The sequence below is a fragment of the Phascolarctos cinereus genome, unplaced genomic scaffold, assembly GCF_003287225.1.
Source record: "Phascolarctos cinereus isolate Bilbo 61053 unplaced genomic scaffold, phaCin_HiC Scaffold_7;HRSCAF=346, whole genome shotgun sequence".
Taxonomy (NCBI): domain Eukaryota; kingdom Metazoa; phylum Chordata; class Mammalia; order Diprotodontia; family Phascolarctidae; genus Phascolarctos; species Phascolarctos cinereus.
This window is the reverse complement of record NW_027556180.1, coordinates 2,169,678-2,197,138: the sequence shown is the minus strand read 5'-3', so window position 1 is coordinate 2,197,138 and position 27,461 is coordinate 2,169,678. Positions and strand designations below refer to the sequence as shown.

Sequence of the window (27,461 nt, the reverse complement as noted above, 5' to 3'; positions counted from 1 at the left end):
TGACAGGTCTGGGGCTTGACTTGAGACTCCAGCACCACGAGAGAAGACCTCTGCTCTGCCCACTCGTGTGTCTGGCTCCCGCGACCCATGTCCTGGCTTCCTTCTGTCCACATGTCTGTCCGCGGCCCCCACAAAGATGGCTCCGCCCTGTGTATTCCTCCTGCTGCTGCTCTTGCTTCTCTGTCCCCAGCCCCCCACGTGTTCACGGGCAAATGACTTGCCTCCCTCAGTCCCCATGTCCGCGGGCAAATTCACATGATGTAAAAATTGTTTTATGTAGAGGTTTGAGGAATGGCCCAGTTGCATAAAGGGAGAGCTGTCTGTATGTGCAAGTCAGTACATGTTTATTTCATGCCTGTGACGTGCCAGGCACTGTGTGAAGCACTGAGGATACACCCCTTCTCTCAAGGATCTCACAGTCTAATGGCAGGAGTCAGGCTGCATAGAGCCAGGGAGAGACTGGAAAGCATGAGCAGGAGGAAGGCTTTCTGTAGAAAGTGGTGTCAGACTCAAACCAAGACAGGAAACCAAAAATTCACCTTCTCTGTGTTGAAGGTTTGTTTATTTTGGTGAATACTTCCCAGTTAGATTTTAACCTGGGGCTATGCTCCTGGCCACGAGTCTGCCCCCCCCCACCACCACCGAGATGGGTTGTTAGCGGGGGTGTGAAGGAAGCCAGGGCTAGAGAGGAGGAGGAGCAGTGTTCCAGACATGGGAGACAGCCAGGGCCAAGGCCAGGAGGCAGGAGATGGAGGGCTCCGGGTGTGTAGGAGAGCTAGTTTGGTTGGGTCACAGAGCTCAAGAATAGCACTGTGTTCAGCAGAGTCAGAGTGTGCACGTAGTAAGTGGTTAAAAAACAGCCTTGGGGTAATAGTTGAGATTTGAAAGGATCTTCAGGCAGTGTAAGCATTTTAGAATTTTTTTCCTTTGGAGTTTCCAAGTACCCAGTACTTGGCCATTGACATGACGGATAGGCATTTTACATTTGTTTAACTCTTAGAAAGTTACCGTTAGAAAACATCTTTTTTTTTCTTCCCTAACAACAGAGTATAGTCGTTTTGAAGCAAAGATCCATGACTTACGGGAGCAAATGATGAATAGCAGCATCAGCTCGGGATCAGGTTCCCTCAGAACCAGCCAGAAGCGATCCCTCTACGTCAGGCAAGTATCCAGTTGCTCCTGCTCACGTTTGCAGGAGGCCTATGTCAAGTGACCTGTTCTTTGCCTTGCCGCACTCGCTGGTGTCATAACTTTTTGAGGGCAAGGATTCTAGAGAAATGAAGGCATCTGAATGCAGAACAGGTGGTCCTCTTGTTGACTTCCTGAGATGATTTGTGGTTAAATAGCCCCATGTCGGTTGTGCCTCGTGACTGTAAACAGCTGGCCAGTTGTTGTACTCAGTCAGTGGCCTGATGGCTGTGGACCGGAAACTTCTCAGGGGGAAGTCAGTGATGACTTAGAACATGCTCTGTTCCTGCCCCAGCCAGGTGGGGAGGAGTCCTGGGTGAGCCTGGGCTTTAAATGCTCAGCAGAGGGGCTTCTGTTGGGGGTCCTCAGCTGCTCTCCAGGCTGTGCAGAGCCTCTGGAGCCTGTTGGCATTGATTCGGGGAGTCCCGTGTGCAGACAAGACAAGAGTGAGCCAGTGCCTGCCCTCCAGAGGTTGAATGTCAGAGGGAGGCAGTGCCACCTCCCAGTATCTAGTGAGCTCTTCTGGGGTCTGGCAAGGTGTGTTTTTGGAGCTGGGGGATTGGAATGGGCCTCATGGGGCAGGATTTATTGGCCAGAGAAGAAAGGTGAGCAAACCTGCCCTTGGGTGGCCAGGTGGGTGATGCCAGCGGTGCTGTTTGGCACAGGGGACACACCCAAGCCATTGGGACAATCCAAGTGTTAGGAAAATGACCTCGGTTTATCCTCTCCAGTGAGGTACTGGGGACCTTATAGACGTGCTTCTGGTTTTTCTTTTGGGATTTGACTTGGGAATTGCTAACTCAGATTCCCCGGGGGAGGGAGGAATAAATTCATAGTGCCCAAAAGTGTTAGCAAAGAAAGGAGACCTATTTATTACTGTATCTGCATGTAAATGCCTGTGTGCATGTAGCTCTCTGTCTTTCTGTGTGTCTGCCCCGATGTCTGTCTGTCATTCTGTAGTGATTTACATTCCCCAAGGGTGAGAAGAGAAAGATAACATCAATCATTACAGAATTCTGAAAAGTGAGAGTCTGTCCTTAGACACATAGTAAAGGCCACAGAGCTAGAGACCAGACGCTAGAGGAAACAGTGTGGCAGTCCGTGGGGTGTTGGCTGCCACACTTTTTGATACACAAGCATTTTAAAATTCCTCTAGCACTTCTGTGTTAGGGACAGCATTGACGTGACTTCCGGGTGTCAGCTGCTCTTCCTGCTTGACTCAACATGGACTTGTTCTTCTAAATCTTAGAGCCCTTTTTGATTATGACAAGACTAAAGACAGTGGCCTTCCGAGTCAAGGATTGAATTTCAAATTTGGAGATATCCTTCATGTTATCAACGCTTCTGATGATGAATGGTGGCAAGCCAGGCAAGTGACGCCAGATGGGGAGAGTGACGAAGTCGGTGTGATTCCCAGTAAACGAAGGTAATCTTTCTTCTGTTGAGTCTTGGCTATATCCATATTTTAAAGTCTGGCGCCGTGAGCAGATGAAGATCTTTATCCCAACTTTCATTTTCCCTTTGAATTGGTGATTTCCTAAGTAGCAAATGTATCTCTGTATGTGACATGGCAGTAAGTGGTCTTGTGGAAGATTTTGGCAGCACCTACAGCAGGGAGGGCTTTGAATGTCACAGCAGACAGAGTCAGGGGGCGCGAGGGAAGAGTGCAGAGCTCCCTCACCTGGGATGAGACTTAGCACACGGACCCCTCTTAAGCTGTAGCTTGGAGCAGTTAGCCAAGGTAAGTGAAGGCCTGGTTGCAGCCCTGCCCTCCAGGAGCTTAGGCACACACATGTGCACTCACACACACGCATGTATGTATCCACATACCTTCGTTTATTGGTATCATCTGCATAGTTCAGTAATCATTGCAAACATGCTCTCATTGATAATGGGTATTCCCTTCATTGATACGGATTCTGAATCAGTCAGTCAGTAGACATTTAAATGCCTGCCGTGTTCTGGGATCACAATGGCTGCTGGAGAGAGTGCATGGTGGAGAGAAGGCCCAGTTCCAGGGCAGAAGAGAGGGCTTGTGGTCACTCACAGACCAGAGCACAGGCCAGGAGAGGAATAAACACCTCTCCTTAGATCATACCATCTTGGAAGAACTGAAAACTTACAGGTCCCTAGAAGTATCTCTTGGTGAGAGAGAAGCATGGTCCAGCCCCAGTCCTGGCACAGCCCCGTGCAGCGGCTGCTGACTCTGACTGCAGCAGCTGTCCTGAACCTTCTCAGCCCCCAGGTCACTAAGAACACCCAGGCTGTGAGCCACTCGGGCCTTCCTTCTCCTTCTCTTCTTTGCCTATATATTCTCTCCCTATCTGTCCTAATAATGAGAAAGATCTTATGAGTTACAAGTATCCTCTTCCCATGTAGGAATGTAAACAGTTTAACCTTATTAAATCCTTTATGATTGCCCTTTCCTGTTTACCTTTTTATGCTTCTCTTGAATTTTGTGTTTAAAAATCAAATTTTCTATACAGCTCTGGTCTGTTCACCAAGAATGCTTGAAATTCCTCTGTCTCATTGAATATCCATTTTTCCCTTCATGGATTATACTCAGTTTCGCTCAAGGTGTGAGTTGAATATGAAGGGATGCTATATATAAATATCAAGAAAGCCCTGGAGCTGTGAGGAGGGTACCCGCTTCCCTGTGGCTACACGCTCTGGTGTGCTAGTGCTCCTCCTCACCCTGGGACTGCCACCCAGGACTGCGACCTGGATCTAGTATGGGCAGAGCAGCAGAGTCCGGCCTCAGTGCTAGTAAACAGACCCTTGTAATCTCGTGACCAGATGTTTGACACCCTGATCATCTGTGCTCTGGAAGCAGCCATTACCAATTCAGTGGCTCCCAGGGCATGCTCCTGGTTTGCTGGGGCCTGGTCTGCTCTGGAGCCAGGTCTGCATGGGCATGGCCTGCATTAAACCACATTCCACTTTTACTTCAATGCATCAGACCTTTCCTGCCAACCTTCTAAGTTGTATTTGGCTGGAAAATTATTTCATCCCTTCTTTTTGTGGGTTCTGCCACTCTGGAATTTGTTTTAGGGCATTCTTTAAAGGTGTTTGGAGGGGTTTTGGGGAGAGCTCAGACAAGTCCCTGCCTTTTCTCTGCCATCTTGGCTCTGTCTGTTCCATGCTTTCTGTAAGATGGTGTAGACTGTAGACTCTTAGTATGACCCCAAGGCCACCCAGATAAGGTACTTGAGATGGACTGACTATATGTGTAAATTATACTGGATTTTGAAATCATTTTTGGATGGTTTTGTTTGAGGAGCTTCTTAAAGCACCACGGACTTATTAAAGAAAAGAACAACACTTTTCAATAATTTAAGTTATTTTGCTTGAAGGTTCCAATGTTGTTGTTACTGTTTGGAAGTACATTGTTAGAAAAATACCGCTCTGTTGGAGTATCTGATCTGGTGATCGATCTTAAACATGGCGCTGTCAGATAGGTGGGAAATGGAGTCATTTTGGGGTGCTTTTTTGCAGAGTTGAGAAGAAAGAACGAGCCCGGTTAAAAACAGTGAAATTCAATTCTAAAACAAGAGGAGATAAAGGGGTAAGTGTGAAATCTTGATATTTTGAAAATTTCAGTGACAATAAATTTGGACAATAATTACTTGATGCTATTTTGGTCGAGCTGGATTGTTAAATTAAGGGTGATGTTTTTGTCAAAAGGCTCATGATTGTCTTCTGTCTTTTAGAAACAAGTATGGCTTCCCCAAAATTATGTTGACTGAAAATATTCTTCGCAGCATCCTTTCAGTAAAAGGTCTTTTTTCTGAGTGAGACAGATGCCATCCTGTCTCAAGCTGCCATCTGGTGACAGTCACTCGGACCAGAATTCTTTGGCATCTAGTTATCATTATCATTAGTAATGGTCCATGATTACATGTGAAACTTTTGAGAGGGTCAAAAAGCCTCAGACCCTAAGGCCATAAAGTGTGTAAGTTTATAGGACTCTCCTGGTTGCTTCCCATTCCTTATTTCCTTCCCCCCCCATTTTTTTCTAAGATTACTTCAGGTGTTTTGTCCTTGTTGTTCAAACATGTTTGCGGACTTTTTCAGTCTTGTTTTGGAAGTCTGCTCATACTTCTCAGCACTCTGAGCTATGTATGATTGGGGTGTGATAAATATCCAAAGAGGATCACCAAGGTCCTCCTGCCTTGGTCATAATTAGCACCCACAGCCCTCATCCTTTTTTGCCTGCTGCAATGACATGCAGTTAAAGGCTGTCGTAGAAATGTGATCGGGATCAGGGCAGAGCATAGGGGTCGGTGAGGACTGACGCACTTTTAAGGCTCCCCAAAAGCCAGCCATTTGGTTAACACCGGTGGAGACTTGGCCTGAGACCTTTATAGAAAGCCAGTGGATTATTTCTACTCTTCATTCCACTGTGTCAGCCAAAGGCCATTCTCCACTCAGAGACGCTAGGAAGGAAGGGGGTCCTGCTGGGGCTGGATACGTTTTACGGTAAGGCAGCAGGGACTGCTGGGAGTTGGGAGACCAAGATTCAAACCCCAGTTCTGCCATGAACTTGATGATCTCCAAGGTTCCTCCAGCTCAAAAATCTTAGATCTTATCTTCTCTCCTCCCGCCCCCCACACCCCCCAAGAAAAAGGTACTTGTGACTTAAACCTCTTCTCCATAAGAGCTTCCTTTGGCAAGCCAACAACTGTTTTTTCTAGGCCTGCATGAGGCCCTCACTTTGAATCCTCCCTACAGCCATAAAATCTGCTAACACAAATGTGCCTCATCTCTGCTACTTGAGGTCAGAGCAGATGTGCCCTTGTGCGAGTCCAGAAAGTCTTAACTGCGTTGTTTCAAGTCAAGTCAGAAGGAAGAGGGGGCCCTGCAGACAGTGCTTAGGGCTTGGAAAAGAGGGGGTGCTTTGGTTTGTGTTTGCTCATCTCTGTAAGTGATCATTTAGCAATAGAGTCTGCAGTAAGTATGTCTTGATGAGAATGAATTGCATGTTGTAACTTATAAAACTGTGAGCAGTTAACTGAATTAACGACATTTCAATCCTAGTCTCCTTTGTTGACTGTAACCAGTTTGTACACAGTCCCTGTGTCCTAACACAAGCACCCAGAATATGCATGATAGGAGGGGGGGAAATACGCTTGCCATTGATAGAGAACTGCCTGTCTGTCTTCTACAGCCTCTTCTCGCCCCCATCCTTTTCTTCTTCTTCAACTGTAAACTTCTGACATTTCAGTTTCTCATTAAAGTCATTTAAACTTTCATATGGATGTTTCAAAGTGTCAGGTATGAAAGTTTAAGTGACCAGCTACATAACATTCACACCGTGAATTAAATTTGTGATTTTTTAAATAGACTCTTACCCTTACTCCATGTCACTCCAGTGTCTCACCTGCCAGCAGCATTGATGGTGAAGAGTGGCCCATGGCAGCTTGGTTTTCTTTTGGGAAAACGGCGAAGCTGGTGCTGGCAAGCCCAAGCGAGCATGAACGAGCCCGCTCTCTGGGGCGCTCTTTCTCTGCACGTTCTTAGCTTTTGCTTGGGCTAAATCCTTCTTCTGGCTTCTGATAGTTATGTGGAGCGCTTCATGTTAAATTTAATACAATTAATCCTTCCAACTAACCGCAGTTCTTCATCTTCTGTGTTCTTATGATATCTGTAAGATACCACATTTTGACTGATTTTTTTTTTCAACCATGACTCAAAACTTTTTAAATTTCGTATTTCTTTTGGTTGTTTGCTGTGAAACTGACTCTGACCACAAAACATGCAGTAAGAAGAGGGGAGAGATTTTGGTGGCCAAATTCTGCTAAACTCAAAAGCAGTCATTCTTGCGTGCTGAAAGAACAGATTACATCCATACGTTTTTCCAAAATGTGCCTCATGTTAAAAAGCGGATAAGATGATTGCCCCCAAATGCCCGTGAAGCCCTTTCTTTGTTCTTTTCTGTTTGAATTCAGCTAAGGCTTTTTATCCATAAGATGCTACTTGACAGATATTAAATGTGTCACATTACTTCACATAGTTTTATCTAATCAGTGAAATTTTGATCATGATACAGAACTGTTTCTTAATAATTTTTATGGGCTTTCCCTTGAAACTTAAATTATAACTCACTTTTCTTCGTTAAAAGAGTGGTGTAGCATAGCATACAACTGTAAGAGTGGAGAACCAAAAGAAGTTGCCTTTATATATCTGTGATCATTTCTGTTATTTCAAGATGATCGTGTTAATTCTGACTTCCTTGTCAGGAGGAAAATCCACAGCAAGCTATGTTAACATGACATGAGGCTGACCTGGTCTGGGCCACTTGAATGACTCTGCTTCCAACAAGGACATATGTGCTCATGGCAGAGCCCAGGGGGTTAGAGCTGGGAGAAAGCCACAAGGGTTGTCTTCACATGCCATCTCGTGTTTGGTGGGTAGAGGGGCCGACAGCCCTAGACAGAGCTTGTGAGAAACAGCCAAGGAGAGGGGTGCCTCCTTCCTTTAGCTGGAGAAATGGGTGAAACTTAACTCACCTCCCTCCACCCCTCCTGCACACACTGAGACAGATGGGAAACCTCACTTTGCTTAAAGATAAAATTAAGAGAGTGAAATAAGACAAATCTGTATGAACCACAGACACTTGAAGTGTTGCCCGAGGCACTGAGAATAACCAGAAAACCACCGGTGTCAGTGCTGCTGGGGGAGAGGAAGGGCGAATCAGGGAGGTGATCAAAAGGTGCCTCAGGGCAGCCACAGAATGGTCTGGGGACAGGGGAGGGATCAGGAGGGATCTGGGAAGACCCCAAGCAGGGGAGATGGCCTCGCAGGAAGGGAGTGGTCCTAATAATTAGTAAAGCTGATGGTGATAGCTAGCATTTCTGTATTGCTTTGAGCACCAGGTACTTAACAGCCCTGGGAGTTGGGTGGTGGCGTTGTTATCCACATTTTTCAGATAAGGAAACTGAGGCCTGGATAGGTTAAGTGACTTGCCCTAGGTCACACAGCCAATAATTAACTGAGGCTGAATTCAGACTCAGGTCTTTGTGACTCCGGGTCTGTCCTCTGTGATTCCACCTAAGCAGCTGCCTTCTCAAGTCTGTCATTCAGAGAAGAGCTCTGAGTGCAGTATGCATGAAGAGGGCACAGGATGAACTCGGTCTGGGAAAGGAAGGTGGGGCCGGGCTGTGCAAGGAGGAGTGCATAGGCTGTCCTAGAACCAGGCAAGAGCAAGAGAGTGGCCCAGATTGCTGCGTTGGGGAGAAGAGAGTAGTGAGGGGGTCTGGGCTGGGTGGTAAAGAGGGAGTGGAGAGAAAGGGGCTGCCACTGATAGTGCTGGACCCCTGCCTGGCTGGCAGGGAGGAAGTGAAAAAGTGGAAGCGTCATCATCAGAAGAGCGAGAGCCTGGGGAGGCAGGAGATGGCTGAAGGTCTCAGAAGGGGCAGTCACACAGGAAGGGAGCCATGAGGGCACGTGTCCAGCAGGAGGGCCTGGCCAGCAGCCGTGGAAGCTGCAAAAAGGAAGGTGAGATCTGGCCATTAGGAGCTTGCTGGGCACCTTGGAGAGAGCCATTGTAGAGCAGAGGAGTGAAGCTAGGGGGTCGAGAGGATGACAATCAGAAGGGATGACAGAATCGAGGAAAGGTTTTTTTGGTTCTTTCCTAGGCTAGAGGAAACCTGAGCAGGTTTGTTGACAGCAGGGAGGGAGAGGTTTTCCCTAGAAGTGGGGGAAGCAGGCCACTGTACTGGAGGAAGCCAGTGCCAAGGATCTGAGAGGCCAGCCAGGCTGGTCTGGGTCTGGGCACTGTACGCGGCCAAAAGTTGTCATGCCAGTCCCTGAGGATGGTCGCTGAAAGGGAGGCCAGGCCTTTGACAGGCAGTGTATTTCCCTTGGGATAGCTCAGATGGTGAGGAAATGCTGTCCTCTCTGGGGCCAAGCAGAAGCCTCGTCCCCGCAGACCCTCAGACAGCTGCTGGGTCCCCTCAGGTGTTTCTTCTCCAGGATAAATAGGCCTGGTTCCTCCAGCCCACCAGCATGGAGCACGGTAGCCTGGGTGACCTTGAGCCCCATTCTTAGCTCACACGTGGTGCCCCGAGCCAGACGTGTTATCCCAAAGATGGTCTTACTGGGACAGAGGGGAGTGGGGCTCTGACCTCCCTCTTGTGCTGTGCACTCTCAGGTCCCATTTCTTCTCTTGATCATAGCATACTATTAACTCATATTCAGTTTGCTCTCCTCTAAAGACCCTCGGGTCTTTTTGAGGCGAGCCCGGGCCATGTTATCTTTGTCAAGTGGATTTCTTGAACCCAAGACTTTACATTTATCTTGTTTGATTCAGCTCCATGTTCTAGTCTTTCAAGCTATTAACTGTCCTTGCACTTTTTGCCTCTCATCTCCCAGTTAGCTAAGCATCCCTGAGGAGACACCTTCCTAGTGGACATTGACCCTTCAATGATGGTACTTCAGTCCCTGCCTAGCCCTTACCTCTCCATCTTTACCCAGGAGTGACATAAAAGCTAGGTGAACTTTGTCTCAGCACTCCTCCAGGTTAACTCATCAACCTGTCAGAAGGGGAAGTATGGTGAAGGAGACAAGGCAAAAATCACATTGAGATGGGGCTGAGTGGAAGTCCGGGCTCTCATGCAGAAGTGCGTCACAGGGTTGTGGGACTGCCTGAGTAAGGGGGGGAGGGGGGAACCAGAGTTAAGCGAGCAGCAGAAACCAAGAAGCCCCAGCATCATAAGAGCCAGAGGAGGAGAGGCAGCACAGAACCTCAGAGTTGAAGTGGACCCCGGGGCCCAGTCTGCCCTCCTCAGATGGGGAGCCCTCTGCTCCTGGCAGCAGCTCCGGGCAGTGTGGGATTGCTTGGTTTTTAGTGTGTGGAGAGATTCCGGTCACAATGAGGTTCAAGGGTTAGGGGAAGTGAACCAAAGAATTGAAGTGAATACTGAATTCAGCCTTATCGAAAATCTTAGACCAAGCGCAGGGCAGGGGGCCTAGATTGTTCTCGTGTCCATCATGGAATCAGCATCTGTATTCCCTTAGTGCTTTTGTTCTTGGGAGAAAAGAAGGGTTGGGTTTGTTGAGTCTGGCCTTTGATGAAGTGTCTTACAGATATGAGGGAAGGGTCTCAGGTCAGGACCAGAAGTGTGGCGGCCTCCATCCCAGCTCCTCCCCCATCCCTACTGCCTGGCGGGCACCAGACCAGGGAGGGTCTTTGATGACTTTTTAGAATTTAGGATGCTGTCAGAACATGTAACGTGTATAAGCAGCCGTAAGCTGCTGATCTGCCGCTGCAATCAAGCTGCCTTGTGCCCCCCAGACCTATCAAAGCCCATCAGCCTCGGAAACACTTGGTGGGCACCTCTCGGTCATTGCCACCATCCCCCTCATTTTTTTTTCTCTCCTATAAACAAGAAAGAGGAGGAAGGACTTCAGTGCCAGACTGCTATTAGTGCATCTGCCAGGGTCTGCACAAGAGATTCACTGCCATGGCTGGAAGCCGTGCCCTCTGCCATCTGACCTGGCAATGACTGCAAAACTGATCAGCATTGATTAGCTGATCTGAAGACTATATCAAGTAGCATGGAGGCCCAGTTTCGGCAGGCATCTTAGACGATGTTTCTGGTCTCTGTGGTTTTGAGTTCTCTCGGCTATACCGCAGCCAAATTGGAGGGTTTTGTGAAAGCTCAGTTCAGTTACAAACTGCATGCTGTGGTCACGAGAGTCGGCTTCCCCAGGGCTGCTAGGCTGGGCCGTTGTCCACACCGACGTTAGACCCCCTTTGTTTTGCCCCCTTCTCTTCTTCAGCAGTCACTCAATGGCAAGCGTAAAAAGAACCTCTTTCCCCGAAAGTTCCCCTTCTACAAGAGCAAGGACCAGAGTGAGCAGGAAACCAGTGACGTTGACCGTGAGTATGCAGGCGCCAGCCAAGAGCCGCCAGCGCTCGCCCACGGGAGGCTGTTACCATGGAGACAGTTTCAAGGGCTGCCCCAGGTGATGAAGGAGCCGCTGGCAGGTTCCAAGTTGGCACGAAGGGGCTTGTGGCGCTTAACTGTCAGTGGAATCATCCCACCAGCCCCTCGGCTAGATTGCCAGCAATCATTCCGTTTTCACCTCTTTAGCCTTGCAGAACGTAATGTCCTAGCGATTGTCGCCTGTCTGCGTACTGGCTCGGCGGCCACTGAGGCAGAGAACGAAGTTCTCAGTGTTTATTCCCAGGGCTGATTCCTGGAAGCCTTCAAGCCCCTGTGACGCCTGTGTAAAGCGCGTGCACCTGCCATGGTCTTGGAACTGTCTCTGGTTGTAGCACCTGGTTTGTACATGACTGACGACTGTTTTCTTTGATTATCTTTTTATCGCTTGCTCTCTGGGGACTACTCTACAGGAGATCCCTGACGACATGGGATCAAAAGGCCTGAGTAAGTGATCCAGTCCTCCCGTCCATAGACAGACCCGACTTTGTCAGATAATTCCCAGATTGGCGGCAGCGTCTTCTGGCCTAGAGAGCCTCCTAATCTAGTCCGCTTTTAGAGTTCTCACGATAACACACCTGGGTTTTCATTCACTGTAAAACCCACTTCTGGTTTCTGTTTCTCTCTCCAGTGATTTACCTACCTGCAGCACACAGTTATTCCTCCGTGTGTTCAAAAACACATTTTCCTCTTTGTAATTTTGTTGACAACTGAATGCTTTGCTGTGGTTTTTTCAATTTTAAATTGATATTTTTCAAAACTAAAGTTACACCTCGTAATATGGAAGCTATACCACATCAAATCCCAAAGTTGGGGGAGACCTCAGTGGCCATAAAGTTAATTTTCTTTTGGGACTAAATGCTGAAAAACCATCAACATTACAGCATTCATGTATAAAACGTAGGATTACGAAGAGGAAAAGAGTTTCAAGGAACTTGCAGTAGTGACAGTGTGTTTGTTTAGAAAGCAGAGGAGCTAATAGTGGAGCCTAACCCTTCCAATTCCACCCCTCTTTTAAAAGTTGGCTCGCTAGAGGTAATGGAGAGAAGAGAGCAGGGAGCAGCAGGGAAATGGCCCTCGGGGGCTTCTCGGTTCAGGTTAATTAGCCCACAAGTACAACACTTAGTTTAGCCTCATGAAGTAGTTAACAAATTCATTTTCTGTAAAGCAGAACATTAAAGCTAGTAACTTCTGCATTGCTGTGATGTGAAAAACCTCTCCAGATGCTTTTGTGGGTCTCCTAAGACCTTCATTTGGTCTGGGCGATAATCTTGTTTCTGAGTTGCCTCCAAGAATAAGCATCAATCATCACACACTGAGGTCCTTCATAAGCCTTCTTGGTAGCCTCTCCTTTTGGAACTTAGAAGTGCCAAAGTCAGGGTGGCCGTCTCTGCCAGCCCCACCCCTCACTCCGGTTTGATTTCTGTTTTCTGAGGACAGCATTGAAGGGCAAGCATTGAATTTCACAACCATGTAATTTGTATTTTATCTGGTTTTGTTCAGTTTCTCTCAGGCTGCCTTTTGCTTTTAGACTAAATGATATAAAGTAAATGTGAATAAATTTAGATTTTTTTTGTCTTCCAGGATGAAAAACTTGTAGGAAGTTTAAAAGCATATGATTTCTCTGTATGTCAGGACACAGTTTGATTTTTCTTGTCCTCATTTCTCTCAGTTTATGTAGGATAAGAATAAGAAATGTACAGTAGAGCTGATACGATCTCAGATTGAATGAGAATGGAAGACGTGTCAGTGCCCCTGGGCAGTACAGAGAAATCCCAGGAGGCGGCTGGTCTGTTGGCAGCACGCAGTGCAGGTGGCTGTCACTGACCAAACCCTGATGTTTGCAGAGTTCTCTGGTCTTCCCACTCTGGCCTCAGTTCTCTTCTGCAGCCGAGATCCAGAGACAAGTAGCTAAAGGGAGACCAGGGGCTGAATTTGGTTCCTTCCTTTTGCCTTCCTTCCACAGCTCTTTGTAGCATTGGAGCACTGGGAAAATGGGAGTTCTCATGATTCCTGTTCTATTTTAGGCTGTGTGGTATTTGTAGCATTTGGTGGATTCTCACATTGACAGCAATGCCAGATATTTTAATCCCTTTTCAATCAAGCAAGTTACAATTTCACTTACATTGGCCTTAAAGTTCACCTGTTGCTTGTTCAGGTGCCAAAACATTCCATCCCAGGACAGTCTGATGTGAAGAATCAGACATTCCTAGTTCAGGTCAGAGCGAAGATGTCTTGTTCTCTAGGCAAGTGTCTCTGCTCTCCTCCCTATCCCCAGCCCCCAGGAGCAGAACTAAACACGATGTAGAATTGAGAGTTAGCCCTGACCAGACCTAAAGCAGTGGCCACGTCCACCATCCCACACATGGTTCCTTGCCTTGGTTGCTCAGTGAGATGTAAAGAATGCAGCCTCCTTTCTCTGATAATCGTTTCCTACTGTTCTAGTCTAAAACATTCATGCTTTTCTCTTAAAAGTGCCTTTTCTTTCAGAACTCTGTGACTGTAGGAGATTCTTTGAGTAATAAGGTGTAACTGATGCCTTTTCCTGTCCAAATTCTCTAGAATCCCCATCCTGTCTCCAACTTTAAAAGTTTTTTCTAGTCACCAGATATTGAGGCCTTCATGCTCTCCTCCCTGCCTCCGAGGACCCTGTTCAGAGTGAAAAAGTGACTCTGGTTCTTGGAGACCATGCTCACAGAAGGCAGACTGGAGCAGGCCCTGCAACACTAGAAAAATCTCACAGGCAACCCTGTCTATCTTCTTATAGATCATTTGGGGATCTGATGGATGTCTGTGCCTCCTTTGCCCTAATCAGTGACTGCCCCAAACCAAGCAGTCAGTTCCTCAAAGGAATACATTTCTTCTTTCCTTGTTGCCCTCCAGGTATCCATTAGCACAAACAGCAACCTCCCAGGTCAGCCAGCTTAGGGTGAGTGGGTGAGTGTGTAGACATGTTGAAGAATCCATGGTGGTGTGATAGTCAGAGGCGAAGCTTAGTTCGTGACTCCAGAATTATCCTTAAAGGTAGGGCTTGTTTTAGGGGAAACATGGCTGCAGTCCAACTCACTAAAAATGGTGGTCTGAACTCAGTGTTTACTTTTCAAAATGTCATCATCACAGTCTCAGCACTGGAAGTTTTGAGGCCTAGTTTTTCCCTGTTAAGTTTTATTTTCTTTGAAGTTTCAGAATTTGTGCCTTCAAAAGAGCTTTGCCTGTAAACTCAAAACATGAGATCATCTCTCACTTGAGAGTCAGAAAAAAGGAATTGGACTAAAAAAAACTTGGAGTTTAAGGACCTCTGCCTTCGAGGAAGGCATTTGTTTGCTCAGCACAAAATCTTGGGCTAACAACGTTCCCCATAAGCCAGATGCTTCAGTTACACCTTACCCTTCTTTGTCCTGTTCTCGGCTAGTTCACAAAGATGTAGTTTGTCATCTATTTTATGTTATCTAGATAAATTTTGTAGTGTCTCTAATAAAGATCACTTTTCTTGCCTGATTTTTGTGTACAAAATGGAATTAAATTCTGTAAAGAAAATCAGGAATTATTTGATAAGCTCTTTGCTTCTGTGTGCTTTATATCTCAGTGTTTTGTAATGTCAGCTTGTCTTTATTTTGATAAATTTTCTCAGCTTTTTTTGAAAATTCATGACATTGTGATTCCTTATTTTTCCATTGTGTTGTAATTTCAGAGCATGTAACTTCTAATGCCAGCGATAGTGAAAGTAGTTACCGTAAGTGTTCTGTTATTTATTTCTTTTTAATCCCTGGGAATATAATTTGTTTTCATGTACTTCCCTTAATGTGGATTGCAAATATTCTGTGGCAGATGTTCCATTACAATAAACACTGTGAAAAAAATTGAAGCAACTTTTTAAAAACCTCCACAGCTGTTAAGATACTGGCATGAATTGTTTGAAGAACAAGTCATCGTTTTTAATAAGTGCATGCGCAATGTTGCCACCTCTTAGAAGAAATAAATTTCTCATTTGAAGAGAACTTAATTTTTTGTACTTTTCGTTGAATTATAAGGTGCTTTCTAACAACAATAATAAAGTGCACTTATTTTTAGGTTAAGTTACAGTAACTCAAACACAGATTTTATGTCGCCAAATATGATTTCTGTCAACTCACCATTGTTGATAGCCATGAGTTTTGGCCAAACAAACGAGATGGTGAAAGAAATTCTAAATTTCCTAACAGGACTCTTTTTATTAACTAGCACTTTATTTTACCCTTACTAATTCTGGTCTGCTTGGGGGATTTTTTGTTTTTCTTTTTTTGATGAAACATCCAAAAAAGTTAAGTTGGTCGATAAAGCTTTGGGGTGGGAAGGAAGTGAGGCTTTTTGTTTTAATTTACAGCACTTTAAAAAATTAAAATTGCCTTTCTAACTTCTTTTTACTGCTGTCTAATCTGAAAGTAATCTTGATTACAGATGAGTATGGTTGTTCAAAAGGTCCACTCTATTAATGTGTGTTTTGCTCTCGTGTTTTGCCACGGTGACAGTATATACTTTTGACCCTCATTTGTAGTGGTCAAGGTTTGCTTTTACTAGACAATGTTCCCTGTGACCAAGTAGACAAAAAAATTACTACTTCTCTCAGGCAGCACCATGCTGCTGGGAGTTAGGGGGGTGGGAGCTGTAACAGACAGGTGGAGAGGTGGGTGATGCACCAGCTCAAAGAGGTCGTGAGAGTATGTACTGTCTCCCCCATGCCCCAGATGCATGAGCTTTTTAAGACATGAAGACTTTAAGGCTGCATGTTTTTGTCTTAGGTTCCTAAGTGTTTTACATGCCATAGTTGAAAAGTAACCTGTGTAGTAGTATCTCTTCCGTTTGCTGCAAAATGTCCTTGGAAACGAAATAAAAGATGTTGAGGACTCTGTGCCATCCATTGAAAGAGTCAAAAACAGCAAAAGCTCGGGCTTTAGGCCTGAGGATAGAGGGAATGGGCCGAGATTGGCCCTTCAGCTGCCATTCCGAGAAAGTTGGTGTCCATGAATGATGCTCAGGAGAGATTTCCCAAGATGGAGGCCTTTCATTGGGCCACCTCACTCTTGTTTGTCTTATAAGCCCACAGTATAACAGATGTCCACAGTGGTCTCTGTGTGGTTCTGATCATTCATTAGGGTTTTCTTTAGTTGGAGTTTTATGTAGTTACATTTTTAGCTTGTTTTTATGAACTTTGTCTAATTCAATTATAATTCATAGACTTTTGAGAATCTTTACATAAGATGCCTTCCTGCACATTAACACTTGCATTTCAGAGGAGGGTGGTGGCAGCTGAAGCACATTTCAGACACTTGCCTTTGACATTTAAAAAGCTTTTAACTTCAAAGCAGAATGTGTGAGCTCTTTCATTTAATTCCAAGCTGTCCTTCTTCTGGAGTGGAAAGGACTTGGCTCCCGTCTGCATCCATTCCTAATGTACCAGAAATGTCACTCTACAGAGGAGCTGTCACTTCCTTAGACTACTAGGTGGTTTGTTTTCTCAGTGACATACAATGACCTCCTTTAGGAGTGATATGGAAAGTCTTTCACAACCTTCCGTCCTCAGAAAGCAAATTTGGTTTATTGCTAATTCTCTCAACTCTTTAATATTTTATCATGTTACAAGCCAGAGAGATAATTCCTATAGGGATGGATGGACAAGCATCTGTGTGTTGTGTCTCAAATCTGTCGGTAATTACAGTTTTAAACACTATAACGATGATTCTGTTTTCATTCACACATAAAAATTCACCTCCACCCAGTTACAACAGCACAAAATGAGATTGAACAAATATACCAGCATAAAATGTGTTACTGTGTAAATAGAGTATCTCTGTGTATATTACTGTTCCTTTTAATTTTTTAAGTTCCTCATTTTGATTTTATGATTTACCAGTGCTTTTAGTGAATGTTGCCATAATCAGCTTATTAGGTGAAACATTTTCTTTGATACCTCACTTTTTCTTTAATCTAGAAAAAAACAAAGTTTATGTGTACATAAACATGGATGGATGGATGGATGTTAATTGAGGTTCTTTCTAGATTTTCTCATCTGCATTTTAACTTTGTAACAGGTGGTCAAGAAGAATATGTCCTGTCCTATGAGCCAGTGAATCAGCAAGAAGGTTTGTGAAATCCACTGAATGTAAATGTTTCTGTGTGCCTAGAAATAGAAATGTAAAGTACTCTTGGGTCTCTTCCTCATCTTGGAGAAGGAAGCTAATTTGCTTTGGGGAAAGCTGTTATGTTAGGATTTTATTCTGTTAATTTGTTTCAAGAAATATGTTTGACCTCCCCATCATTGACACCATTGCTTCTCTGGGATGTCTCAGGTATGTGCAGGTGGGCCAGTTAACAGGGAGGGGTGCTAAGGGTCAGAGCCCTACTTAGCCAGCCAACGTGTGGAGCCAAATCCTGTCGGGAAAAGTGCAGCCAGCCACTCTCTTCAAGTTGAAGGGGGAAGAGGTGGGGCCAGACAGGCATTGGTCTGAGAAAAGCTGTAAGGGCCTGCAAGCTTGATGTAAGGCAGCCAGGCGATGGATGGAGAGAGGCACAGCAGTGCCCCTATTCTCTGCCCAAGTCAGGCCTCGTGTGTGGTACAGAAGTCAAGCTCCAGGCATCCCCTTGTAGGGTACCTGTTGATGAACTGGAGACTGGCCAAAGGAAGCAGGCAACCAGGGTAGGGAAGAGTCCCAGTTCCCTGTCATATGAGGATTGGTTGGGAGAACTGGGCCCAGAGAGGAGAACTCGTCATAGCTGTAGTTAAATGTGGGAAAGGGCCGTCACGTGGAAGAGGGAGCAGGTGTGCTTTCCCTGGTCTTTAACGGCAGATGGAGCAGCAGTGTATGGAAGGTGCCGATACAGATGATAACTGTCTAGGAGTGGCACGGTTGGCTTGGCCCTTCAGTAGAGGCCCTCAAGAAAGCACTGGGAGTGATCTGTTCTGAATGCGTCTGGATCCTGTGGGATCCCATCCAGCTCTGAGATTCGGCTGTCATGGGCACGTCACATGATCTTTGAAAGCGGCATATTTATGATTGCCTGTGTAGGTGAGGGAGCTCCCTTAGCCTCTGGCTTACTCATGATGGTCCTTTGAGGTCACCTCCAGAGCACCAAAGGGTGGTCCCGCCCCTTAGATGCTGTAGGTTTATTGGAAGTCAGATGTTGAAACTAGCTCATTTGGGTCCAGTCAGAGGGCTGCGCTTGATGGCCTTGAGGTTCCCCATCCCTGGATTGTGTCCGCTACCTTCCTGGTATAGGTGTTCATGCAGGCCTCTGGAGGCCCCTGGTGAAAGACCACATGTGCTTGTGCATCATTCTCAACACTGAGGATCGCGGTGTCAGCCGTGCTCTGCGTGGCTTCAGGACGCAAAATAAGGGGAACAGACAGTGTTTGAGCTGGGAGTTTTGCCAGCTCTTCATTCTTCGTAAGTGTCGAGATGGAGGTTTGGGAAGAGAGAGAATTTCAGATGAGATGATAAAGCACTTTGCAGACCTCACCTGCCTGCCAGTCGGGTTGTTACAGCCCCAGAGCCCGTCAGCCGCCATCTTAGCTCAGGCCCTCGTCCTGTAGAGCCACAGCCCTGGGGCCAAGGCAAGGAAGTGACCGGGCACAGGGCTCTGGATTGACTCTAGGATGGGAAGCCCTGTACCACCTCCTCCAGCCTCCTTGGTGTCCCCTGCCCAGAGCCCTTGTTTCTGTTCTGTTAACTTTCTGTTTATGCAGAAAAAAATGCCTCTGCCTCTTACTGTCTCCCCCTCCACTGCTCATGGTGAGCAGAGGCTTCGTTAGGTGAACTGGTATCCCTAATGCCTGGCACACCAGGCAGTCCACGAGGAAACCCTTCCCTTTGGGGCCTTCCTACCTGTGAGTTGTTGCTTTTCTGCCTTATGTGAATCATCAGAAGCGTCCCCACACGACAGTCACAAACCAGTGTATTGAACTGCTTAGGGGGCCCCATTTTACACTGAGACCATTGCACCCCCCTTGTCCACCATGGACAGCTGCTCTGGAAGGTGGACAGCTCTCCTCTGCCAAGCTCTGGATTGCTGTCCACCTGGACATTGTAACAGACCCAAGAGCCTCTGTGTGGCCCCGCATGCCCACACAGAATACAGAGTGGCCCTGCTTGGTTTTCCCTCCTCCCCACTTCCCCAGAAGCCAGCCATTGAGTCTCCCCACCCCCTCCCTCTGGCAGCGGCCCATGATTCCACTTGGAGACAGTCCAGCCCCTAGAATGGTTGGAGACAGCCGTCCTCTTCTCCTTCAGCTGGCCTCCTTCAGGGCCCTTCACTCCACCCCCACCCCCACCCCCACCCCTGCCGTGGTTCTCCTTTCAGACCAACTGCTTTTTATACGTAGTAGGTGCTTAATAAGTCTTTACTGATGCACTGATTGATGAAATCCCTGCCTCCCCTTGTACTTGGGAAGTTCCATTTTATGACTCCTCCCAGATGCTCCAGCCCAGAGGTTCCTTTGGGACAAATGTGCCCAGCACAAAGACAGGCAGAGCCTGGGAGCTGTGGACATGTAAACCAGAGTCAGGGTGGGTGGGAGACCAAGAGACGCCTCTTGCAAAAGGGGAGGTGAGGCCCCTTCCCTGATCCTGCGGTCCCCTGCTGGCATATGTCCTTGGGCCTCGGTGCGTCTCCAGGCCAGGAGTGGAATGAGGTAGGGGGCCCACTAGGGTGGCATGACCCTGGAGTCAGGAAGACTTGAGTTCAAATCCAACCACTTGCTAGCTGTTTGAGCCCAGGCAAGTCCCTTCACCTCGGTCTGCCTCGATTTCCTGATGGGGATAATAATGATAGCACCTCCCTCTGAGGGTCCTTGTGAGGAGCAAGTGGGATAACCTTTGTCAAGTATTTAGCACAGTGCCTGGCACATAGTAGGTATGAGAGAAATGTTTGTTCCCTCCCCCAGCCAGGGGCTGCCTCATGTGTCCTTCAGGGCTGGTTGTGGCCATCCCCTCAGGGAGCAGAGACGCCAGACAGCATTTCTGGCTGGATGCCGTGGTCCTGGCCTGCTGGCGTTGCTCAGATGCCACATCAGGCCCCTCTTGTTAGGAATCGGGCTTCGTCCCTGTCTTTCTGACACCGGGCTTGTTTGCCTGGGCCCATTCTGACACACCTGAAGTGCTCCTGCTCAAGGCCCCTTTGGGGCACATGAAATCTGGAAGTCACCATTGTCATCACTGGTGACATGTGCCAATGTGGCTGGGTGCCGGGCCTCATGAGCAGCGAGCTGGCATGTCTTTGTGTGCAGAAGGTGTGGCAGGCGGGCGTGGTGCCTGAGCATCTGTACCCTCACCTCACCCAGGGTGGGGATCACGTGTCTCATTTTGTACAATGTGTTGTTGTCGTAAAGATCGTTCGCTTAAAGACAAATCTCTCTAGTTTGGTGAGTAAAAATAATGTCCTTTATGATGAAGTATTCAGGGACAAAAGTCCCTGCAGGCATGCCCAAGTGAACTCTGCGTGCGTGCGCGCGTGCCCCCCCCCCCCCCCCGCCGGGTGCAGCCAGGGAAGTTGGTGTCCTGCTCCAGTTACCAGGGGCCAGGCCAGCTTGACTGTTGGCAAGATGACTGATCCCTGCCTGCCAGGACCCTTCTTGTCACTGTTGGCAGGAGGGCCCAGCCTCCCTCCACCTCTCCTATCCAGGGCCCTTCCCTTGACTGGAGGACAGTGCCGAGGTGAAGCTTCTCTGTCCTTGCCAGGGGAGTGACTGTCCTCTCTCTGTCTGTGCAGTGAGTTACACTCGACCCGTGATCGTCTTGGGACCCATGAAAGACAGGATCAATGATGATCTGATCTCCGAATTCCCAGACAAGTTCGGATCCTGCGTCCCACGTGAGTGTCCCTGCCAAGCGTCCACATCTTCAGGGCGCCTTTGGCGGTCCACCCTGGGTGCAGCCTTGTGTTTCACCACTTTCCCTGGTGCCCAGACCCCCTTCTAACCCCCAGGCATCTTCCTTCTTCTCTTTAAGACACGACCAGACCAAAGCGAGACTACGAGGTGGACGGCAGAGATTATCACTTTGTGACCTCGAGGGAACAGATGGAAAAGGACATCCAGGACCACAAGTTCATCGAAGCTGGGCAGTACAACGGCCACCTCTACGGAACCAGCGTGCAGTCTGTGCGCGAGGTCGCTGAGAAGGTGAGGGCCTTCCCCCATGGAAGTGGACCCCAGGGGCCACTTCAGAGCTGAGCCAAAACCCTGCACACACAGAAGGAGGAGGGCCAGGTGGTCACCAGAATTCATTAGTGTCGCTCTCTGTTTCCACCTCCATGAAGAGTCTTTTCTCATGACAAGCTCTTGTGACCTCCATAGATTTATAAGACTTTTAGGGAAATGAAAGTTTAACTGGGCAGACCAGAATGACCCTTCCGCCCTCTCACTCTGATAATAGGGCAGTCAGGACACCTTCCATCCGTAGCAGTGATCTGGGAGGGAGGGTCATACCCTGGATTGGACCATTACCTATCCTTATTGAGAACTTTGAAATCCCTCGGACTACCACTCCCTATCCTTTCAGCTTCATTCCTCTCTAGGATGGGGGTGGGTGTGTAGTATAAATAAAACATGTCAGGAGTTGGCTAAGAGGCATTTGAGTTGAGCTTTGGAAGAAACTAAAAATACTCAGAGTTGGAAAGGGGATTGTTAGAACAAAGGCATATGATCAGGGTGCTGGCCCATCGTTCTGAGATTTCGATATGCCAAGAAACGTTTGCGTCGAAATCTCAGAGAATGGTGGTCCTTATGGGCACAGCTCAGCATCCAGGGCCGTCACTGGGCCTCTTCTTGCCTGAGCTTTAGGAGAAGAGAAAGAAAGTCATCTCAGCTGGCGGAAGAAGGAGACAGGCCCAGGAAGGCCCTCCCGTGTGATGGCAGTAACGGCCCTACTTTTCCTTTGTGTTTTTCTGTTTTAGGGCAAACATTGCATCCTTGACGTCTCAGGAAATGCCATCAAGAGGCTGCAGATTGCACAGCTCTACCCCATCTCTGTTTTTATTAAACCCAAGTCTGTGGAAAATATCATGTGAGTTTATGATGAAGTTCTCTGGGTTTCTCATATTGCCCTAGGACGTAATACTTAAAGCTGCCAGTTAGTTTGAAGGCAAAGCCAGACCGTTTTCTCTGAAGCCTAAGACTTTCAGCAGTTAGTGGGGCTGGCTGCCTTGCCTCCCAGAGGCCTGACCCACTTTTATGGGGACGGCCTGCCACTGTCCTCCCTGAGTCTGGGGGTAGGGGGCCAGTGTTTAGTTGGTGGAGAGGCAGTCTGAAGGGCGTCTCCTGCTGGAGCTCCAGCCTGTCCTGGATTGAAGATGTGGGCAGGACCGCAGAGGCCTCGTCGTATGGAAAGGCGTCCCTGCTCCAAGAGGCGTTGGTCCAGCAGCCCCTTGGCTGCTTTTTACAAGGTTTAGCCTTCAGAGTTCACCATCCTCTGCTAAGAAGACAGCGAGGGCAGGGCTGTTTACCCATCCACACCCACTTTTCACTTTGGCTCTTTTGTACAGAAAGCATCCTCTGAAATACTGTTCATTGGAGCTGATTCACTAGCATCTGCATTCCCTTTCCTGATTAGCAGTTGAAGAATTTCAAAACCAAAAATGTTACCAGATTGAACTCCGATAGGTTTACAACAGTTTTTCAGCGGGAAATGAATTCCAGCCCTTCCGGCCGTCCCTAGGGACACTTGGGGCCCAGGCCGCCTTCCCGGTAGGCCTGCTCACCGGGGACAGGACGCTGGTGCACTTCAAGAGCCAGCCTCCGAGTTTCACTCTTTTCTGCAGGGAAATGAATAAACGTCTGACGGAGGAGCAGGCCAGGAAGACGTTTGAGAGGGCCACAAAACTGGAACAAGAGTTTACAGAGCATTTCACAGGTTGGCATCTTGGAGAACTTGTTATCATGGGGTTTTTTTTCCATGGGGCCATGGAGACAGGGATATTGACACTGGTTTGGTCTCCATGCTGCAGTCTTGTAGCAGGAGCGTACTGTGGTGAGGTGAGGCAGAGGCAGGAATCCGTCTGACCCCCACCCCCCATCAAGGGTAGATTGAGTCCAGGATGCCTCCATTCCTCGCCCTGCTCTGGAAGGTGACTGGGGGCTGTCTGTCTGTTGGGTCTGCTCTTTCTCGCTTGGTCATTGGTCACTGGGCATCTGTCCTGGAGTAAAAGTGCTTTATTAGCGTAGCCCAGCACAGAGCTCCTGGCTCTGTGGTCACAAAAGGCGTCAGCTGTTTCTTCTGTGACCCCGTCTGATTCTTTGTTTCCTCCTTTGTGGATTCTCAAGTATGTTGATCTTTGTTTCTATCACTGCAGGTCTTTTTTCCCTGTCTTGCCTTTTGTTTTCTTTTAAAACTTTTAATAACAATTTTGTCATTAAAAAAATTATTATTTTTTTAAAAAACTTTATTTTAATAACAAGCTTTTCTTTCTCTCTTTTTTTTAAGGCAATTGGGGTTAAGTGACTTGCCCAGGGTCATGCAGCTTATAAGTGGCAAGTGTTTGGTCTGAGGCCAGATTTGAACTCAGGTCCTTCTGACTTCAGGGCAGGTGCTCTGTCCACTGGGCCACCTAGCTGCTCCATTTGTTTCTCTTTTAAAATTTCATCACAAAGCCATCTTTGAACAGCTCCAAATTCCCATGAGACCATTTTATATATTTTTCTCTCTCTCTCTCTCTCTCCCTTCTTTCTTTCCCTCTCCCCTCTCCCCCCTCCTTTCTCTCTCTCTCTTTCCCTCTCTCTCTCTCTACCTCTCTCTCTCTCCCTCTCTCCCCTCTCTTTCCCTCTCCCCCCTCCTTTCCCTCTCTCTCCCTCTCTTTCTCCCTCCCTCCCTCCTCCTCCCTCTCTTTCTCCCTCCCTCTCTCTCTCTCTTTCCCCCTCTCTCCCCCGCCCTCCTCAGGTAGCATAGCAGGTTTTAGATCTACTCTGACAGCGTTTGAGTGGTGCAGTGTCCCTCCCAAAGTGTAAATGACTAGTGTTCACTTTAGCGTGAAAGGAGAGAGGTTTTGGTGTCTGGAGATGAGAGTCACGAGGTCATTGGCTCATTGAGAGCCAGCTTTCGCCTGGTACGATTTTGAGGGGCTGTCTGACCATTTTGTTAAAATCAGGAGATACAAGAAATGGGTTTGCCAAGGAGCTGCTGGCTCCACCTCAAGCTCTGGCTGTTTTCCCAGAGCCAACGATGAAGGAAAGGAAGAGCTTCCGGGCCTTCTCTCTGGCCACCCCCTCTGGGGGGGCTTCCCCAGCCCTCTTCATGGCCGTCCCTGTGTTCATGCCCTCTACATGTCCCGTACAGAGCTCCTCCGGGAGTGCTTATCACAGTGCCTGGCACATAGTAGGTGCTTAATAAAGGTTTATTGGCCATTGATTGCTTTCCCATGTTAATTATCCCCACTTTATCTTGTTTGTTTAGAGTGTGCCTATATAGAGTTGTTTGCATTTGGGAAGCCCTTGAACTGAAACATCTCTTGCCTTTCTTTGTGTCCCCATTACTTGGCACAGTGCCTGGCACCCAGTAGGTGCTTGCACCTGAAAGCCTATGAGCTCTTTGGGAATCTTGAGGAAGGCCTTCCTGATGCAGAGATGTGTTGCCATCGTGTGCATCTGAAACCCTGAAGTGTTTCCACTGCCTGTCCCCATTGTCTTGTTTTTGTTTGAAATCTCCCCGTGGTTCTGTTTCTCCTGCCTTCCTGAGATGACAGGGAAGCAGCAGGGTTTTTCCTGTCCTGGTAGCTTCAGTTTGGATCAGCCCTTTCTCTGTAAAGTAAATGGAACATTTAGAATACACTTCCATCCTCCTCACAGTCTTTATCAGTCACACCCGTTACTTGGCCCTCTGGCACCAGCTGGTCGATTCAGATATTGGACGCAGTCCACTCTTGTTCAAAGCCCTGATGCACCACTGTCCTTAGTACTCAGTCTTTCGAACTGTGAGGCAGTGATAGAGGGCCACTAGTCGCTCCAGAGCCTTCATGGGGCCTCCCACACTGAAATGCGTGTGGGTGTGAAGGAGAGAGGGGCTGCTCCCCCACTCCTAGTTCCCACCCCTCACCCAGCCTGTGGTTACATTTTCTAAAGAATCGTGGGGCATGCAGAGCCCCTGCGCCTACCTGCCACTCACGCCCTTTCCTCTCTGTTGCAGCCATCGTGCAGGGGGACACACTGGAAGACATTTACAACCAGGTGAAGCAGATCATCGAAGAGCAGGCGGGTCCTTCCATCTGGGTCCCGGCAAAGGAGAAGCTGTGAGGACAACTCGCGCTTCTCCTGCCTCTCCTGCCTTGGCCCGGCCCTACAGGTCCTCCTCTTTTCTGAAACACCTTGTAACCCTTTCTGTTTGTTCCTTTGTACTCTTGCGTGTCACTGTCGGTCTGCTGCCATTTTTCAGAACTGAAGATGGAATGGCCCGACCAGCTATTGAGGGTTTTGGGGGGGGGGGATGGGGAAATTGTGGTCAATTCCTTAATGTTTAAGGGAAAGTAACTTTCAGAGATTTTCAGAAAAGCTTTCTATACAGTCTTTTAAAATTTCATAACAAATGAAAGAAAAATGGTCTTAATCAATGATTTAGTAAATTGTGAGCAACTTTGCACGCCCACTGTAATAGCATGGTTTGGCCAATGCCGCTTTCAAGGCTTTTTTCTTCCAAATTTGACTTGTTATCAGAGCAGAGTTTTGTTTGTTTTACGGGCAGTTCAGGAAAATCTCTGCTTCAGTTTGTTCTCTTTTTAATTTCAGATTAACGTCTGCATTAACTTTCCTAGTTTCACAAGGGATATTCATTTTCTCAAAGGTTACTTTGTTTTAAAGTTTTTTTCTTTTTTTTTTCCTTTTTTTCTTTTCTTTTTTTCCTGATACAATTGCTAGGAATAGCGATGTTCAATGTTTTTAATCCTGCTCTTACAGCACTATTTACAGTGTCTTACAACTGTTGTTTATAGCTAAGGATCCTTCTGTTTTCTGAATCAAGACCACGTTTAGGTGCTAGGAAGGCCTGCCCTTTACACAGAGGGTTAACGGTTCACGGGTGTCAATACTGACAAAGCCGAGCCAACTGGACTGTCGTGTCATAGCCATCCACAGGGCTGTGGCCAAGGAACCTGGTTCAGAAAATGACAAGTGTATTCTTTGGGGTCAGATTTTAACGAGTATTTTACCCACGATAACTGCCTATTTTGTTATAATGATAAAATATATATATATTAAACTTTCTTTAACTAAAACTCTGTAACTATGGGAACTATTTTCTTTACATAGTTGCGCACACACACACACACACACACACATATATATATATATATATATATTTAAAAATATATATTTTTCTTTTATCACCTATTCCTAACTTTTTGTTTGGTTTTGAAAATAAATATTAATTAGAATTGATCTTCCTTAATCATGTGAAAGGCAAACAGAGGTATGTCTGGTTGTTGGGGAAAATCTTTAGAAGGAAATGAATTGCCAGAAAATGCTATGAACGTGTTCTCCTCTTTTCTACAAAAAGTTCCAGTTGTTTGTTTTCTGCTTGCCCCAACCCACCCTTTTCTCAGAGGGAGAAATCACAACAGAACTGCAGGTTGGTGTGCTTTCAGCTTGGACCCCAGCTGGGAACAGAGCTGGACCCTGGCACTGCACCATTCATGTTCATATTGTTTGGTAGCTGCCCATCACTGATTGGAAGTTGATTGTTTATTAAATATATGTTTTCCAGCAGCTCCCTCCTTGTTTTTTCTTAGCCAGATGAGAGCTGGTTTATAAAGATGATCCATGTCCATTCCATTTGTCAGAAAGGGGAGAACAGCTAATAAACTTTACTGTACAACCTACTCGTTGAATGTGTCTTGAATTCTACACCATCCCCCCTCTCCACCCAAGGACAGAGCTGCTGTATTATTGCGCCCAGGGGGTACCAGCCGCCTGGATCCTGAGGAGAGTTCCCAGGGCCCCTGGACAGACCGTGTGGACCCCCATGCTCTGCACTAGATGACTGTAGGGTTACCCTCCCTGGCTCATTCTTTCACGTGGTCTGATGAACGGTCTGACCAGCTGTACTGTGAGAGACAGACCTGTTTATTGCCAAGACCCATTGTTTGAGCATCGTGGGGCATGGCTTCCGCTGGTGCAGATTGCAGCCCTTCCTGTGCTTTGGTCCATTTTCTTCCCTCCCCCCCTCAGGTGATGGGCCAGGGAGGGAAGTGAGAACGGCTGGACTCTCCCAGTGAAGATGTAGCTGCAGCCGGACTCTAGGGTGGCCTTACTTTTTCCATCTGTCTGCCCCTCTGTCCTTGTGCTACAGGGCTCTCCGAGAACTTGGAGTCTGC

The 27,461-nt window shown here is 47.3% G+C and overlaps 1 protein-coding gene across 12 annotated transcripts in view; it reads left to right on the top strand.

Annotated features, from left to right (window-relative positions):
* Positions 1–26,966, top strand: part of DLG1 (discs large MAGUK scaffold protein 1) — a 223,123-nt gene extending 196,157 nt beyond the window's left edge. For 4 of the 12 annotated variants that reach the window (XM_020964830.2, XM_020964826.2, XM_020964825.2 and 1 more), the window contains 11 exons: positions 1,047–1,161; positions 2,438–2,614; positions 4,684–4,753; positions 11,549–11,582; positions 14,827–14,868; positions 17,204–17,254; positions 20,877–20,978; positions 21,116–21,288; positions 22,062–22,171; positions 22,926–23,017; positions 25,283–26,966. In XM_020964830.2, coding sequence (XP_020820489.1) covers positions 1,047–1,161; positions 2,438–2,614; positions 4,684–4,753; positions 11,549–11,582; positions 14,827–14,868; positions 17,204–17,254; positions 20,877–20,978; positions 21,116–21,288; positions 22,062–22,171; positions 22,926–23,017; positions 25,283–25,389 — 1,073 coding nt within the window. In that variant the 3' untranslated portion in view covers positions 25,390–26,966. Of the gene's footprint in view, positions 1–1,046; positions 1,162–2,437; positions 2,615–4,683; positions 4,754–10,971; positions 11,158–11,548; positions 11,583–14,826; positions 14,869–17,203; positions 17,255–20,876; positions 20,979–21,115; positions 21,289–22,061; positions 22,172–22,925; positions 23,018–25,282 lie in introns of all 12 variants that reach the window. The other 8 variants (XM_020964828.2, XM_020964827.2, XM_020964821.2 and 5 more) reach the window with 3 other exon arrangements.
* Positions 26,967–27,461: the final 495 nt, after the last annotated feature.